This window comes from Sitodiplosis mosellana, unplaced genomic scaffold (genome assembly GCF_009176505.1).
Source record: "Sitodiplosis mosellana isolate CC-2019 unplaced genomic scaffold, AAFC_SMos_1.0 Smas_scaffold_1, whole genome shotgun sequence".
Taxonomy (NCBI): domain Eukaryota; kingdom Metazoa; phylum Arthropoda; class Insecta; order Diptera; family Cecidomyiidae; genus Sitodiplosis; species Sitodiplosis mosellana.
This window is the reverse complement of record NW_022595244.1, coordinates 13,865,404-13,884,412: the sequence shown is the minus strand read 5'-3', so window position 1 is coordinate 13,884,412 and position 19,009 is coordinate 13,865,404. Positions and strand designations below refer to the sequence as shown.

At 36.3% G+C, this 19,009-nt stretch overlaps 1 protein-coding gene across 5 annotated transcripts in view; it reads left to right on the top strand.

Moving 5' to 3' along the window:
- The window catches only part of LOC129580236 (uro-adherence factor A-like), a 47,163-nt gene that overhangs the window by 21,122 nt on the left and 7,032 nt on the right, over nt 1–19,009 (top strand). For 3 of the 5 annotated variants that reach the window (XM_055470472.1, XM_055470479.1, XM_055470485.1), the window contains 9 exons: nt 10,792–10,863; nt 15,761–16,142; nt 16,240–16,402; nt 16,766–16,861; nt 17,631–17,752; nt 17,827–18,021; nt 18,094–18,262; nt 18,358–18,552; nt 18,630–18,810. In XM_055470472.1, the coding sequence (XP_055326447.1) occupies nt 15,797–16,142; nt 16,240–16,402; nt 16,766–16,861; nt 17,631–17,752; nt 17,827–18,021; nt 18,094–18,262; nt 18,358–18,552; nt 18,630–18,810 (1,467 nt within the window). In that variant the 5' untranslated portion in view covers nt 10,792–10,863; nt 15,761–15,796. The remainder of the gene's footprint in view (nt 1–10,791; nt 10,864–15,760; nt 16,143–16,239; nt 16,403–16,765; nt 16,862–17,630; nt 17,753–17,826; nt 18,022–18,093; nt 18,263–18,357; nt 18,553–18,629; nt 18,811–19,009) is intronic. The other 2 variants (XM_055470502.1, XM_055470493.1) reach the window with 1 other exon arrangement.

Genomic DNA, 19,009 nt, shown 5'->3' with positions numbered 1-19,009 from the left:
ATACGGCAACGTTGCGAATGCATGCTCAAACACGAATGAACGAATGAATTATGTAGTTACAAGTTCGCTGTCATAGCCGCATTCGTCGCATTCGCGAACATTCGAATTTTTGTTCTGAAATGCGAATGCATTCGCAGCATTCGCGAGAGATAAATCCCCTTAGCCAAACACACAGACAAAACCTGATCACCAAGCCGCACGTAACGAAACTTACATCAACTAAACAAATTATTGCCATCATCGTCATGAGGAAAGAGCGTATAAATGACGTGAAAAATCTAAACGTAAAACATGTCATTATCTCATGCGAATGTTTTGCCGCGCAAAACTAGCAAATGTTGGAATCTAAACATGCATCCTCGGCAGTCCATCCGTTTTCTAAGGCTTATTTCTTCTGGAAAGTATAATGATTTTAGCATGTGTAACTCATGATGAGTCTTTTATCCGCACGCCATTTAACAGATTACCTGAATGATTGGAGGCTGGCACGTTCTATTCCCATAGCACTTCTGACTTGGAATACTATTTTCCTGAAATTGGATCAAAACATCATTTACATTCAGGTCAAATCATCTTCTTAATTTTAATTTGCCCAGTTTTATATCTCAATAAAGTAGTTGTGTAAATGACTCGCTTGTTCAACTTTGAACTGGTCCAGTAATGGCCGTGTGTACAAATTAATTTGCCTCTTTTCATAGGAATATTTGTCGAATTTTCTTCTATTTTTGCTGAACACAGTTTATATACAAAAGTGGGCATGCAAATCAAGGCTATTAAACAAAACTGAGTAATAAAAGCCGAAGAATGCGGAAATCAATTGCATACGCATGCTATTTTTAATACGATACAAAGCAGCGATACAAAGGTCAAACTTTTTATATTACTTTCTGTGCCGCCGCTGAGTAAAATGAATGCAGTGAAAATGGTAATGGATCGCTGTGAATCTCATCGCAGCAAAGGGCCCAATTATGAGATAAATATAAAAATGATCATATGAAACTTTTAAATGTAACATTCTGAAGCATTTCAGCGGCAATTCGTAAGCAATTATGACCATTAGGCTAACTGTAATTTCCGCCTAGATATTTTCTTGGAATCAAATGCAACCGTTGTAAGACCTCACGCACGCACTTGGAATTAAGCCATTATTTCATTTACAGCGACGATGAGATGCTAAGACAATGTCGCCGGGGCGCTCACTTGTGAAGAACATTTAGAAAATTTGAATCCAATTCATTACGGAACACAATTATGTACGCTGAGACGAGTTGCAGATGTGTGTTTTTGTGTTGTTTTTAAACAAAGTATTCACCGTAATGTTGTGAAAGGTGCCTGGTGATGAAGTGCCAGAGTGAGAGTGTGACGTCTCCATTTGACTTGATGTCTTTCACAAGCGATAAGATACAATCATGAGCCAACACTACAAAGCGTGCGCTAACTGGCACTCATTTCTCACTTGGCTGGTTCACATGGTTCGATTGTGAACTCACTCTCTCGGTGATACATTCATTCGATTCTAATTGAATTTCCGTGTGGAACAAAAGATTATTACTAACCGTAATCTGGAATTGGCAAACACCGTTTGCAATTAGAATGTGTAAAAGTTTGCGCGCACGAGATCTTGCGAATTAATCTATTTGTGATGTCAATGTTCTTTTGCAGTTTAAAACGGTGTTTGGATTTATTCGATTCGATCAAATTGGAAGTCGTCGTCGTCGATAATTGCTTGCAAAGCACGAGTTTTGCCCCAGACCAATTTGGATACGCAGATTGCGAAAAATATGTGGCGCGATGTCAACAATCCAAATTAATGATCGAAAATTGTATGTTCGTTACACTGCAATTTAATCTTGTCGCGTGTAAATGGCGTTGTGTTACTGTGCGGCTGAGCCTACACTCCAACAAAATATAGCAACCAATAGACTAAAATCCAACGTATCGCCATTTGAGAAAACGCAATCAGACGGCAGCGTGCCGGCGAGACATTTACTTTCCATGGCGAAAGAAACAAATACGACGAAAAAAAAATACCTTACGGAGCATGTCTGAACACAACGGATCATGAAATCTCATCGAAATGAAATTGTGCACATGCAATATGCTAATATATTCGATTCCACACCTTTCCGTTAGGTTTTTTTTTTCGTATCACATCGGTACCGTTTTCTGTTGTTTTTGTTTTCGTTTTCGTATAAGTAAAAGTGAATTTCGATTTCATCTTGTTTGCGACAATTTTCCCAACGATTCCGCATTTTATGGTTTCTTTTCAATCGGGCCGATTCGATGTGTAAAATAAAATTCATTATGCATACACTGTTAAATATAGCGAAATTATACGCGGGATCACCGTTTTTTGTTGCAATCGAGATGGAAAGTGTTAAAACCAATTGTCACCTGCCATCAGATTCTCCGAAAACGGAAATTTTAGAGATGCAAAATGAAAAAAAAATGCATTAAAAAGTGGAAATTATTAATTAAAGGAATTAACACACACGTTTTCATTTATCAAATTATGTTGTATATATATTAGTTATTGATCGGAATACCATTTTCTCCTATGTGTGGTTTTTCCTCCTTCGATTTTGACGTAAAATGACCGATTCGCGTGTGTCCATGATCGCTCAATCCAGATCATTGATCTAAGAAATAACAAACGTATGATTAAAGTCCCGCATTTAATAAGAACAAATGGCGAGAAAATAAAGCGAATCGATACGCGATGATGACGAGAGTTCAAGTTCTTGCAATAAACAAAAAAAAGCAAATATTAACACAATAAAAAAAAACACAACGCTAGAGAGAGCGAAGAAAGATGAGCGAGTTTGCAATTACAGTGAATGGCACTGATGATCTTTCTCATTGTGTGAGATGAGTGTTTCGTGTCGTGTCTTTCTTTCTGTTGCTTGAAATATGGTGAGCATTTTGTGTAAACGAAAGTTCATCAACGCTACTACCTCACATGTGCTTCAAATCACATTTGAAGGTCAAGCACAACGGAAAGTGCTTTGCTCTCGTGCTTCATCGTTTGTCCACGCTCATGATTCGTTCCATCGATAGCGAAATGTCGAAATGGCCACTTGAAAAACCTCAAGAAAATTAAAGAAAAAAAATCAGATTAAACTCACTGAAATGAAGAAGAAGAAAAATGCTTCATGTGTAAGCACCCAGTAAATATGATCGCTTTGTAACTACCACGCAAAGCACATTTTCAGCGCCAGCAATTGAGCTTCAGTTTTTCCATTGGATATTCTTCACACTTGGTAATTGTTCAATTAATCGGATTTCTTCAGTCGCACACGCCACTGCTTCATTGGATGAAAACATTGACTTATCGCCCCAAAATCCAATTACAAAACACTATACAAATGTGTACACATTTGACGATTAAAACAAATAACGAACAAAATCGTTACATCAGTTTTAATTTCGGGTTTCTTTGTCTCTCGGTGTGTGTGTGTGTTTGTGTTTTTGTTGTTGTTGAAGAAAAAAACTCCGGGAAGAAGCAGTCCGTCGCGGGAAGTAATGACTCACCGTGCGGCAATCTTAATCTTAATTTTTAATTGCCAAACCCTTTTTCCGCTTAAAAGTTCAATTTTCGGCTGCGTTTGAGAAACGAATAAAAGTCACATGTATTTTTTCTTTCTGTTTGTTAAATCTATATTTGCCGCACTGTTCTAATTCTATAAAATAAAAAAAATTGTCTGAATGTTTCCCCATTACAGCTATTGCTTTTGGTATTCATTTTTTTCGTTGGTTGTTTATGCTAATTAAATTTCTATTGTTCACTTTTGCTGTGTGCTATTTGGTTTTTCATTAGTGGCCACTGTGAATCGCGCGACTCTCACCTCACGCCGATCGTCGGTAAATAGCCTTTTTTTCTCTCTCTCTCCATTTTAGGCAATGCCGCAAAGAGTAAATATTATGAGCTTTCAAAGAATAGCCGAGAGCCGATGGCGGTGTCACGACTTGGCCTATACACACAAATTTCATTTACAACACATCAATTTATTAACAAACGATGTGGCTTTCTGCTTCGATTATTGTGAACAATGGACGAGCAAACAACCGCGGGGAGAGCAATCTCTCACATCGCACACTCGTAGGTTTTTTTTGCGCTTATTTTAGAATTGAAATGCGCATCAGAACATTGAGCCATGTGCTCAACTCACTGCTGCTTAACTGATGATACCTCTTTGGAACGTGAAAAAAAGGAGCCAATTTAAATTTTGTCAGATTTCATCTATTTCTCAATGTTTGTTTCCGTCGTTAGCGAGAAATTCAGTCGGTTTTATCAACAACAAAACAAAATGAAATTACAACAAAGCAGAGAATTACAGTTTTGTTCGAAGCAAATATCAATTTGAAATCAATTTTCAAAAGTTTTTACATCATTCGTTTAAATTAATTATTGTAATCAAATCGAATGAAATGTGTGTCGGATATTGCGATTTTATATCATTAGATTAGTTATCAAAGCGCTGATCACCTGCCACCATATCTTTCTGAATCAGTTCAATGGCTTATATAATTTCTCTATCGCATATTGGCCACATGCATACTACACAAAAGACTATTTGTTATTTTAAATCTTTTATCATTTTCCAATGTGCGGCTTAATGCGATAATAATGGTGAAACGAGTAAGTGAATTAAATGTGAAGGTGCAACATGCTAGATATTGCGCACACATTTTACACAATCGCTTTTGTTGCTTCAATGCACGGTGTATTGTGTTGGCCTTTTTGATTTGATGTTGAATATTGATTATATCCGAGGATAAGATACAACTGAATATAGAGAAATGGAAATGTACAAAACCAATATGCAATAAAAAACATTTATTTGACAATCAAAAATCCATTTTTTCTTCACATTCCTGTTTATAATGAAATGCAAAATATGAGAATTGATATCGAGCCGATTGAAGTTCGATGCGTCTATAGCCAGAAGCTAAATATTTCTTGACGAATCTCAAATAAATATTGTTGTTTGTGCAGCATTCGTTCATTTTGGAATATTTTTCAAGCAATTCCGAATCGATTAATGATTCAACTTGAATCATTCGTGTGAATTGTTTCTTTAATATCGACTAAAAATGGTAGTTTGAAGGTCAATTCACTTCGATTCTTCGTTGCAATTCGATGCCAATCGCATTCATCAACTTTCTTTACATTGCTATATTGGAGATTGAGTCTTAATCGGGTTAATAAAACAAAACTCGTTTTTATGATCTGTTGCCGCTAATGGATCAGTAGCGCGCGCATTCAATCGTCACAGTTGATACGCCTGTGATGACAATACTATGAATGGTAAACCGCAGAGCCAAGAGTTTAAAAACAACAACTCAACAGCAACCACGAACAAAAAAAAACTCTAGCTTTTTATCGAATCTATCTAACGATTGGAATCCACTTTCCCAACAGCATTCGACAACAACAGCAAAAAAAAAACTTGATAAAAGTTTCACAATTAAATCCGAACTAACAGTATTTTAATATTAAGATATTTTCAAACCTCATTCAATACAAAAGTCGGTCTACTCTATGCACACAAAAGAAGACAAAACACAAAAACCGAGTATTGTACAAAGCGCAACTTTCATTAAACAAACGAGATTCAACACGATTTATCTCGATAAAGAACCAAGATGTTCGATCGATCTACAAGAAAATTATCTTCATCGGTTCATCTGCCGTTGCACTTTTATTCACCGATTAAAGCTATCGAAGTGCCCGAAAGAGCAACACTTTTGTGAGAAGTTTTGTCAAACAGAGCCGGTTTTGCGAAAATGTCAATGGTCAAAATTGAATAATCTTCACTCATTAGTTTAGAGAATGCAATCTGTTGGTTCGAATCATGTTTCTCAAGGCATTCATAGATGTTTCGATTTGTGTATATGTGTGTTGTTGGCTCGCTTTTTTTTCTCCTACTATCGTTGAATTCGATCGGTTTAGGTGAATAGATACGGGTTTCCGTCGACAAATGGTTCAAGTTCATCCGTATCAAAACCGCGATCACATCACATGATGATGCTTTGGCATTAAAAAATACCCCATTTATAGAGTTTAGCATTGCTAGCCACGCGTTCAGTCAATTGTGTGTGTGTGTATCGTTTTTGTGTTCATTCTCTCAATTGGCAATCTATTTTATCGTTCGAAAATGTGTTTCAGGGTCAATCAAAGCCGTCCCAAAAACCAAACTCACAATCGTCACGCATTTCGATATCGAAAAGTGCACACCAAATGAGCTAAATATCCAACGCATACTTCTACCAACTCATCGCCATCATTCACACACAGGAAAAAAAAGAATCGCACTCACAAAGGTTGTTATAAAACGCCTCATTGTAAACATCGCTTTGTTTTGAATGATTTAATTTTATTCAACAATGTTTGCCTTTTTCCAAAACTTTCGACGCAAACGTCAATACAAAGCCTGTTTTAATTTCCGAAAATGGAAATAATTGCGTTAGTATGTTTACATTCCAAATACGCAAAAACAAAAAGAAAGAAAATGAAAGAAGTTATTCAAACATCGAAGCTCACATTCCTTTCCAATTCAATGGTGAAATGGAATCAACAAGTGTTTTGTTTGTGGCCAAATATTTGAATGTGTAACGATGCGCCCATGCCGAGTGAGATACGATGCGAATGGATTTGTTTAATGGAAGATTTTGTGCGTGCCGCCGCTGCCAGCAATCAAGCAAATACGCTCCGTGATGCTTTCGTTTCGCTTTGATAATGCTAATATTCTCTCTCTTATTGCTATGATGCATGCATGTCGATGTCTCGCTGTTTATGACTAACTGTCTATGACGTGCGCGAAAAATGGAAACACTTGATGCGACAAAAGCATTTCACAAAGCATTGACAGTAAAAGTACTTCGTCAAAGTCATCATTGCATCATTAATAATTCATTTGGTATATCCAGTGTGAATGATCTTAACGTTGGATTTTTTGCATCTTCTTTTGTCGACGAGTGGAAATCGATTGCTGTTTTCTTTTTGCATCGCATCGACATCCCATTTGTTCGTCTCATGTAAGATTGTCATCAGTGTTTTCCAACACAGACACAACTCATTTGAATAATAATAAAAAAAATCTGAAACGAGTTTGGTTTCATTTTTGTTTCAAGAGCTCACAGCTTAAGTGATCTACACACCTAATGCATTTAAATTTGTTTTTTTTTTTGAAGAGCAATCTGTCGATTGTGGGCACCACTGGGGATTATCACGCGGCGCGCACTAATTGTGCCTTGAGTTAATACATGCGGCACGACTATTTCTGCCCATCAGCAGTTGAAACAATGATTTCCATATGCTGCATTGTTGCGTTTTTTCTCTCGGTTCCTTTATGAAATATGATTATAGCTTTCATTACAATTAACGAATCACATTTTTTTGCAAGTGGATTTTCACAAGGAATTGCGCATTCATTTTTTGGCAGACGAATTTCAGCAATTACCAACGATTTTTGAAAGTGATAAACAACGAGCTGATGTCAAAAATATACGCTTTACGAATTTGAATGAGGAAGAACATTTGTATGCACACCAAAGAAAAAACCAAACCTACCACTATAAACGTCAGCGATCAACATCAACAGAGACACTATAGCACATAGCATTAAACGCACTATTGCTTCACTCTTTGTACACACTTTGACATCACTTATGCTTTGGCGCGCGTCGTACGTTTTTCAAACGTTTATGTTTGATTCAAGTATTTCACCGATTTCACCGAATTTTCTTACTCAATATCAATATATTCATTCTTACTTGGAAGTTTTTTTTTATTGCAATGATGTTTTAAAATATGATTTGTCGAGAAATATTTTTTTTTTCAATTTCCAAAATTAAATGAAATTAAAACACATAGCATGAAACGTATTCATAGTAGAAATGCATATGTATTAGTTTGTACTTATTCATTATAATGTATTTAGATAGGACGCTAGCGCGGCCTGAACCAAACTTACACACGGAGAAAAAGCAATGGCATAAAATGTTGTGGGAAAATTCGCGTATTCCGCTGATTTGATTATTTAATGGAAAAAAGCCAATCCAAATAATGATATATTTCATGAACTTTAACTTTAGCTTGCAGTTCAGTTCAATTCAGTTTGCTTTAAATGATCAGTTTGCTTTCCGTGGCTCCGAGTGATGAGAACTGGGTCAATTCTGTTTATGCACTTGATCGCATCGGTTTTTTTTGTGTTAACAACAAGAATAGAGATCGATCTTACAAGAAATTCATACTCGTTTTGCGCTGTCTTGTTAAAAAAAATATCAATAGATTGAAAAGCGAACAATGCGATGTCAGTTTCTGTGTTTTTTCTTCTCTCTTTTTTCGCTAAATTAAAATGTGCAAAGTAATAGTATCACGTGCGATGTGCGCACTAGAGCATTTATTCCATTATTGAGTACACACAGCAAATTCAATGGAGGAAAAGCAAAACTGATGATTTCTGCCGGTGTATTATGTGATTGCTAACAATACAAAACGAGTGATTAGTTTATCTGCTGCTGTAATCAGTTATGACGAATATTCGAATCATTCGAATAAATATCGAAACACATTCAACAGCTGTAAACGATGGCTACCAAGAAGAATGAAACAAACGAAGCAATGCAGTTAATGCTGCAGTAATTTCAATCGCGAAATTCTTTTTATTGTTGAAATAGTTCGCTAATAAACTATAATAAAAATGTGGAAATGAAATTACTGTACGATTCAATTGATTTTTGTTTTGTTTGTTGTTATTGCTTTCATTAATTATCTTGTCGTCTCTTTCGGGCTGAGCGTTTCGACGTGAGGCCCGGTGAATGTCTATGCATATTTTACAATAAAGTCATTAAAGTGATGTGCAAACACATTGAATTTTTTCTCGTATATGATTCGATTAAGAAACGATTTATTAGCTAGTAAGTAGTAATTGTTCTCGGTGTAAGGAAAAGAGGTAGATTCGTGCCACGTTTTTCATATATTGCTCCATCCGCGCGAACAATTGCATCGAAATTAGTCGAAACACTTTTTCGTTTTCAATTAATAGCTCCCATCTTGTCGGCTGGAAATCGTCTTGCACAATACGAATGCTGCCACCGAAACTCTCACGATAGTCGCTCTTTTGGAAAACGTCAAAGTAGTCAAGTATCAGCTCAAATCGATAGAACTTTTTCACTTATTTATGTCACGGAAGTGCAATTTAGTTTCCCATTCGGCAAGACCTTTGTGATTAACCTTCTCATCGCTCTTGTTTATTATGTGCTGCCATATTGAGACAGTCAAGACTGACCATTAAAAAAAAAACCTGCATGTTAAGTAATAAGGCATATTCGTAACAAAGCAAAAATTCCATGCATTTCACTGTTATCGGAACTCATGCGCTCTGATTACGCGATGCATTTTTTTTTGTTTTTACTCAAAAAAAACAACAGATTGTTTTGTGTTTCTCCGGTTTGTGGTGTTGAAATCATCAAATCGAATCAGAAGCAAACGAAACGCGTGCACGAATGCACATATGGAAATGTTGCAGCTCTTGTTTGCCGAAATTGAATAATATCAAGCCTCAACTCAGGCTTGTCTTGCAGAAAACAATTTAACCTACAATTAAAACCGAAATTTCGCTGATCGCTTCAAAGGGAAAAAAACACGTATTTATACGAGAATTTGCGATGAGCAAACGCCAGACTGATTGCATACCAACATCTGCCGAGCCAGTGGCATAAATGCATCAAAAACAGACGAAATCGCTTGTATTCAAAGACGGCAAACCGAAAAAAATACACAGACACAAACAGACACTCAATATTGAAACAAAGACCAGCAATTTAACAAAGTTATTATACTATATGCTTTACATGGCTGCCGCCATTGCAATTGTTTGCTACGCTTGCTATTTTCGACGGCGGGCGCTCAGTTTTCGTCTCTCTCTGTATGTGTCTTTCGGTAATTCGTGAACAAATTATTATTACCGTAGAATGAAATGGTGTTGATTTCGACTGCAATTTCTACACAGGCTGCAACGCTCGACGAAACTTCAATGTGAAATAAACAACGAAAAAAAACACATTTGTCTGCACTTCAAAATGCTGTGCAGCAGCAACAGCAGTAGCAGCCGACAGACGAAACATACAAAAGCTCTTATGTTGTTGTTGTTGTTGCAGCCGTTGAATTACTTTGCAAAATATAATTATTGCTGGATATACAAAGAAAATCAGTTTTTGACACCGAAGCTCGAAGTACATACTTGCGCGCAATTGTATTTACTTTCCAATTGATTTGTCTTTTATGATGTGTTTCTTACTCTTTCACATCCGTATTCATAAGGGCTTCAGTTTTTGGACTGAATTTTTTTCATTCCGTTCAGTCATTTTTTTTCTTCATTCTTTTTTAAAGTTTTGAAGCACCAGACGAAGTGTTTTTGACCTATTACACACTCAACTTGAGTTTCAAGCTGTTGTATGAACACATGTTGATTCATAAATTTTTTTATTTCGTTTCGCCTTAACGCATATTAATCACGGTTTTCGTGTCTTTTAATTGCAACCGTGTTTTTAATTACTGGGTTATCTTGAATGTATGACATAAGAGTCGCGTGTATGTGTGTGGGATATCTCAAGAAAGAGTGAAAAACAGTAGAAAAATCATTGAGTTTCGAGGTGACCGTGATACTAGCTTACTTAATTGACAGCATTTTCAATACAAACGAAATATTATTAATTAGCTTTTCATATTTAAAAAATTAATTACATGTCGCCCAATCAACTAACTAGAATCGAACATATTTTCAGAATCGAGCACAACAACACACGGTCTAAAGTGAAACAATTCAACCAGCTGGTATGCGTACTTAGGAAAATTTCGTGAGTATTATTTTGCTTTTATTTTCAAAAACCCAACCTTAAAAAAATTGCAATCCGAACACAAAAAAAAAAGAAAAATTGGGTTCAAGTGTTAATTATATACAGACAATTGATGTGCTGCTTAAATGTGAATATTTTCCGGTTCACGGCATATCGTATACACATACACACAGATGTGACAACGCCCAGAAAATCAAAGCACCGTGAAAATGGCTGGTACGCATTGACAATGGTTTGATTGCGTCGTTCGAATGAAATAGGAATTGTATTGCTATTGGATTGAATGTCGAAACACGGCTATCGTAAAAACAGCATCAGGTCAACGTATCTCACAATGATTTTCACATAAAAGAAGCGAGATCGACAACATCAACAATAATAAAAACTCCACAAATCACATATAAACTCGGCTTGCATTTTATTGTGAATCAAAAATCAATCTAGTATTTAATGTATGCATGAAAGAAATCGTTGAATTTTAAACCCAACGATGCGACATACACATATATGTGATAATTTATTTGAATAGCCGACCCGTTTATCAGAGCAGATAAAATTTTCGATTTCCAAAAAACGCGCTGCTGGATGAAACGGTACATGATTTGAATGAAAGAAATTGGACCGTTGTAAGGCGTACGACAGCAAAGAAAAAGATTCGTTATTTTTCTTTTGAACACAGTTTTGAGAATTCGGTTTTGAAAGTCTCATCCAATTATATCTGAAGATCGAACCCATTTAAATGTCGCCATTTTTTCTGCGGTGGTCCTTTGTTTGAGCGACAATTATGTGATTGACCACATGCAGATTGTTTGGTTTGATGTCGTTCAGCTCTCTTTCGCAAATAAGTCACGATTTACTCAGTTCTTTTTTCTCTCTTCATCTCTAAAACTGAGCTGATAGTCGGAACTAAATGTCACTTAAAAATTTCATGCAATACGAGACGCTATTTCTTCTAGAGACGCTCATAGAATGCTGATGCTTTCATTTTGCAAATGCTACCGTCGTCGGAACAGTTGAAAACCTTTCTAAAGGTCACGGTCGATTGAATCACAGCGCACCAAAGCCAGAAATTGAATCGCAAGTGAAAATTCGGAGCGATGATGAACATTTTTGCGGTCTGACTTTGATGTGCCGCAAGCGAAAAAACACGGTAAATCGATCGAAAAAAAATTACACACTACGCGAATATGGCGAACCAACAACATCTACCGGATGACGGAAGAAGTAGTATGATCAATTTTTTACTCTTTTCAACAAAATAGAAAGTCATAACGACACCTCAATTTTGAAACTAGTTGTAACTGCTCCTCATATTTCGCAAAATCATCATGGCTTCATAGCTGTCAATTGGAAATATGAAATATTAAGTATCATAAAATTTATGGTGATCGATCGGATTCCATATATACCCATGATTGAAAATATATCAGAACATTTACTTTCACAATTAATTACATCTAAAATGAGGCGAAGACAAGAAAAAAAGAGGCATGAGTTTCAACTTTGAATGGTTCACTATGGATGGTTTATCGATCTTCCGAAAATGTAGGTGCGAATATTTCAAAAATCGATCGATCAGTTTGACTCAATAGTATACTCATGCCAATTATGTTTCACCTGACTGTGGATACACTGTTGCGTGGTTACAAACACACCAGCCAATTTAAGCGTGCTGCTATTTTTAATCATGTCGTTGGAGATTCTAGCGTTGTACCGAAATTGAATTCCGACATAGTTTCTAGGAGATAGTATTTGAATTTCAATGAGCGCCCATCCGATTTTTATACCCAAAAAAATGTATATTTCAATTCAAATTGGCTTTTGGTTCTATTACGTAAAAAGCAACCAAGGTCAAACAGATAGACATTGATTAACGAACCAACAGAGAAAGAGCAGCAAGCAGAAAAATGTAAAGTTTTTACACTGCGTAGAGACATAAATTGTTTCAGGTGTCAGTCACATGCTGGCGCAGCATTTCAACATCAGCCAAATTTCATTTCAAAAGTGATGTTTCTGGCATTTTCGAATAAAAATCATGTATTTCTCCATTCGAATCAGATAAGAAAGTGTTTATTTTTTCGAAAAATAATCAAAATCGGTTTGATAATCTGAAAATACCAATTATATGTGTGTTTGATTATGTGATGCCGGAATATTTTAATATTATTAATGATAAATCGTCGAAAATGGTTTGAAAAGAAGGAAAAATATTTTCCGACATGCCAAGCGATGAGGAAATCCATGTGTTTGCTTTTCGATTTTTAATGTTCTAATTAAAAAATAAATGCTATGCATGGAAAAATATCTCATTTTGCAATCTCAACAAACATAGGATTTTATGCAAATACACATACCCGTTGAGTTCTTTGACTTCTGAATATGATTTTGGTTTGGTCAATTAAACAATTGATTGCGGTCGATATTCGGTGAATTGTAGATTTTGGCCTTGTCCCTTATGCTCATTCTCTTTGTGAATTTGATGTCATTGATCACGAACTTAATTCAATTTGTGTGCTTAACCGTTTTTATCAAAGACATTAGTTTGATTTTTCATCCGAGAGATATTCTTGAGATTTTGACAATGACTCAAACTGAAAGCCCACCGCATAACGATCTTACTTTCCTGCAACTCATAAGCTGTTGAAACAATTTCAGTTGGGCAATGACGAATGGCGGCGTGATGTTGATCACTGACCTCCGCACACGCGGAAAACGAGGCACTTACACAGAGTGGGGAAAAAAAGCCAAGTTATGTTTTATTTGCTTCCGTTCACATTACAAGCTATTAACAAAGTCAAATGAATGTCCAAAACATAATTCGCACCGCGTACAATCTTATTTAAAGTGTAATAACAAATGTTATTGCTGTCAGTTCGGTAGGTCTACATGAATCACAGGGCATGATCTATTGGGAATTGTAGACACACAAAATAAATGATAGACATTAAGTGCAATTAACTGTTCACATTCATTGCGGGTATTGATTCAGTCACTGTTTTTTGTTTGCTTGCATCAATAAATTCAAAATGCGAGTGATATGTGTCTATAAATTTGCCGTCTCCTTTGGCGATTGTACGCTTTGTGTTGTTATAATCAAATTGATGGCTATTTTTACTGAACTCATTTAAGGTAATTTTATGGCGCATGTTTAAAAACGTCTTTGAAATTTTAATTGCAATCAAAAGGACAGTTATCAATGTTACGTTTCTTTTGATTAATCAGACGACTCATTGAAATAAATGATCTACTCAACGTGAGTGAATCAATGAATGATGATTTGTCTGGTCAAACGGAACAATACCATTTCAATTTGTTTCCGATTAAAATTCGATGGATTTTTAATTACGTTGCGTTAAAATGAACAAGCGAAATTAATTTTTCTTGAAGAAATTGAAAGATGATTGCAAAAATAAAAGATATTTTTTTTTCGCGCTGAAAACTGTGCAAACAAACCAGTTGATTTGCCAATTGTTGATGGTTGTTTTTATTATCATCGATGCAAAAGTCGTCTAGAATATGCCAACATAATCAATTATGGCATTGCAATAGGGCTGTTGAAATGTTTTGTAAGAGAAAGTGGCAGACACGAGAGTGTGTGCGCTGCGCAAAACACCCGGCCAACGATTACCAATAACAAAATCAGCAATTACACTTGTCGCGAACGAGAAACGAGTGAAAATTGGACGTATAAACCGGGCAAACACACTGCAGCGTGTACGGCAAATGCAAATAATTGAGATCCATAAATGACAATTTATCTTTCAATTAAAGCGATACCAATTTGTGCGAAACGCAAGCAGCTCAACGCGAATAAATTACCAGACCTGCTGCTGCTGCTACTGCTGCTTCAATGCGATTTGCAATCGTGAAAGAAAAACGACAGTTAAAATGTACGTTGTAAATGATGGATTGCAGTATTTGTCCATAGCTTCAAAAACCGAGTGAAAGAGCGGTAATGAGCAACATCATTTTCATGCGAATTAGGCAGCGCTTGTATATTCTAATGGGTTTATTGAACATAAAAATAAAGACAGACCGGTAATTAAATTAAAATTCACTGGATTTTTCCTTCAACCATTTGGAGATGCATGATGTGACACCTATTAGATAGTTGTTTGTTTTGCTCTATCGGACAGTTTGCGTGTTTAAATGAACCCTGATTTTCTTCATCATAAATACTTTGCATCATGTTCCATTGGACATTGATTTCGATAGAGCGGTGAAGGTCTCATCAACTCAATCTCAAGTCAATAATGTGCGCTTGTCACTCAACCACAGAAGGAGCTTCGCTTTGTTTTGACACAAAACACGAATCCGAAGTCTTTCAACGCGAGCAAATGTTGGGAGCGAGAAAAAACAAAACGCACAGAGGGGAAACATAACGATGAAATAACAAATATTTCCGTTGCGCATACATATATGCTGTGAGCGATTAGTTTTCTACCTACTATAAAAATATTCAGTGGACAGGTAAAACTGCTTGCTGTTCGCCGTATGCACAACGTACCCCATAAATATTTTATTGACAAAGCGAATGTGACTGAACGATAATTTCGCATGATTTCGAATGGGGGCGTCATTTTCCACATGTGCATTGTACGGCGTTTTTTCTTCCCGGTATCAATGCATTGTCACACAATAGTAAAAAAAGAAATAAATCGAAAAGGAAGAGAAGGGATTTTCGATTTTATTTTGTTTCGTTTGGTCGTTGCATAGCAGCTAACGTTTGTCACTGTTTTTTTGTGGAAAGTAATAAAATGTTCGTCAAGCCAAACATTCACTCGTTTGTTTAGTTCTTTTTGTATTTTATCATTGCGATACACAAAATGGTATTTAGTTGATAGTTCAAAGAAAGTCCATTTTTTAATAAGATTTTTTCTTCCGGTTTTCCTTTTAGTATTCGTATAACCGAGCGTTTAGATCATTTTTAATAATGAGTGATCAAACCGACCATACTGCTGCCGCTGCAGCGCCGTATCGACATGAAATCACAATTTCTGTTGGCGGCGATTCTGAAGATCAAATTCAAATAAAAACCCCACCAAGTGTAACCACACCAACGCCATCGCCGCGCTCCATCCAGTCAACGACCGATGAGATTTCAAATTCAACCGATGACGACCATGCGGTGTTAGCACCAAAGCAAAACCCCAGTCCAAGTGGTGTGGATAATTTAGCATTTGAAAATGAGCATAAAACTAGTCAGCAGCGACCAATGAGTTCGTTTGGTCAAAATGGAAATGGCAAAATTAAAGAGCCGGCCACCAATGGTAAAAACGGTATGGATAAACCATTAGCCTGTACATGCGCCACTCAATCACATTATTCGCTTTTATCTATCATTTTCCATTGATTCTCTTGAATATCTCTTTACAGAAGCTGTGAATTTAGAATTAGTAAATCTTAACAAAACGCCCACAACAAATGGGCATCGCGACAATGGCATCCCGGCGAAGAAGAAAGACGCAACACAAGTTGAAATCGGCAATTCATACAATGAATACTTTGTGCCGGTGAACGAGCACAAGAAATATATGAGGTAGTTTCAACAAATTCCCATCCTTTTTCTTGTCTTTGTTCTAACGATGATTGGGTATAGAATCCAGACGGACAGATCAGACCCACGACTCAATCTCTCTCTCACACACACTTACGCATACGAAATAAAAAGCAATTCTTCATTTTTCATTTGAATCTTTTTCATCGCTTTTACGCCTAAATTGCTATGAATCATTTCTATTGCTTTTACTTATTATCTGTACTTTTTTTCGGACAAACAACAACAATGAAAAACAAAAATACACACACACACCACATACTGACTGACTCACTGACCGTTTGTTTGCCTCTGTATGTTTTTTTTTAACCAAACTGACCGTTTAGTCTGTGTTTCTTTTGATAGAGAGCGTGGTATACGTGGCGTAGATCATTATGGACATTCTTTGAATGAGCCCATTGAAGGCATTGTGGATTATAGTAGTTGGCGAAAAATCGCGAGGTATCTTCAGTTTTCGTTGAGTGTTTTTTTTTTATCGCATGTTGCCTTTTTAATGCATCCTTCGTGCTGTCTCATTCCACTGGATCCTATTCTGACCAAAAATATGACTTTTTCTTCCTTTGTTGGGTTTTCTGTCATTTCATGCATTCTAATTAATTCTTCTCCGACTGAAGCATGCTTTTGAATGGGTCGGTTGCTTATTTTTCGTATCGAGCCTTTATTTTCTGGGTGCTTATGATTTCATTTTTGGACGGGAACTTCTCAGAAAAATCAAATCTTTTTTTATGCCGACAATCACACTGAATCATTTATCTTTACCACTAAATTTGCCTTCTGACCACATTTTGGACGTTAAAATTTCAATCGTTTGGCTTTTGAATCTAATTGCTTTTTGGACGAACATCAAAATTCAAGAAATTCCTTTGGTTACGGACATTTAACGGGATTTTCGAATCCATTCCGCTTTTAACTAAACAAAACAAAAACTACTCTAGGTAACAGCTGACCTGACGTACAAAACGAACCATTTAATTCATTTGTTGGTGACCTTTGTTTTAATCGCTTTTGAAGATGATTTTGATTGATTTTTTTGTTGTTCATTCATCAAACTGCATTTGGTGTCATTTTGAATATTTTCATCGAATCATTGATTGCTTTTTTTTCAGAACATTCTACTTAATTAGCAGAAAAATCAATCAATTTCATTTGTAAATATTATTCCATCAACGAATTTTAATGGTTTCTCATTTTACGGTGTTTTATTTTACAGAGGAGAAAAATTGTATGTCACTAAAGATAAACGCCTCAAAACGAATTGGCGCAAACGGATACTGTGGGTAATAGGTTTAGCACTGTGTGCAGCTGTGCTAATTGTCGCCATTTTATTAGCAAGTGAGTTCTGGAAATTATTTCGTTCATAAATATTCAAATTGAGTAAATTTTTTAATAAAATTTCGAATGTTTAGCTGGAACAATTGGCAGTGAACCAGAACCAATTGAATCAAGACAATTCGGCACTAAGGATAAGTTAGCAACGGCCGGAATATTTGGTAGTGGAAGCAAAGGTAAACAAAACGATACAGAATACCCGACAACGCCGCAGCCTCCTGGATCCACAGTTCCTCCACATCCGCCGACCACCGATGAAAATATGATTTATGGTACGTTGTCTGACACTTTCCGATTATGATTGATCAACCTGACTAACTTCATTCATTTCATTTCGTTTAAAGTACCTAACTCTGCCGATGGAAAATTCAAAATCGAAAACACTGAATTCTTGGAAGAATACAAAGATCATGATAGCCCAATCTATCACACAATAGCCGGTGAAATTGAAAATGGAGTAATGGAATCGATGAAGGATTACAAAAATGTTCATGTTCGAGTTCTTAATTTGACGTAAGTTCAAATTGATGAAATGGATGCTACTAAAGAGAGAGAGAGAGAGAGAGAAACAGTCATGTTAATGAACGAATAAATCATTTTAAAAATAGATCGGGTTCAATTGTTGTCGACTATCGAGTTACGTGGGACGACGATGAAGACATAACAGAAGACACGTTGAAGGATAATCTATCAAATTATCTGAAAGAGAATAGCAACTACATCTTTAGCTACTTTGTTCCAATCGAAACGCTCTCGTATACCAAAGTGATCGATTCATGTGCTATGCAAACAAGTGAAATGCAGTAAGTTTGATTCGTAATCAAATTAATTGGTTTTTCGTGGAACGAATCGAATAATGTTTCTTTCAATTCTGAAACAGCTGTGAAAATGGATGCGAGTTTGACCGTCAATCAGCTGACTTCGTTTGCAGAAAGTCCGAATCGGAAAGCAACGCTGAACCTGAGCCAGAAACTAGAGCTGAGCCGGAACCGGAAAGTTCACCTTCATCACCGGAACCAGAAAGTGCACCTTCATCATCGGAACCTGAACCAAAGTCGGAGGTAATTTGTGTTCGAAATTATGCATTATTCTCCCATCCCAAGCGCGACTCCACACTTAGCTTCTAAATGTGACACCGTAGTAAGTGTGGGCATACGTTTTGCGAATAAGCGACAAAGAGAATGGAAACAAGATGCTACATTGAGAAGCATCGCATCAGGCTACTCACTACCACATGCGCACTTGTTTTCATTATCTTCG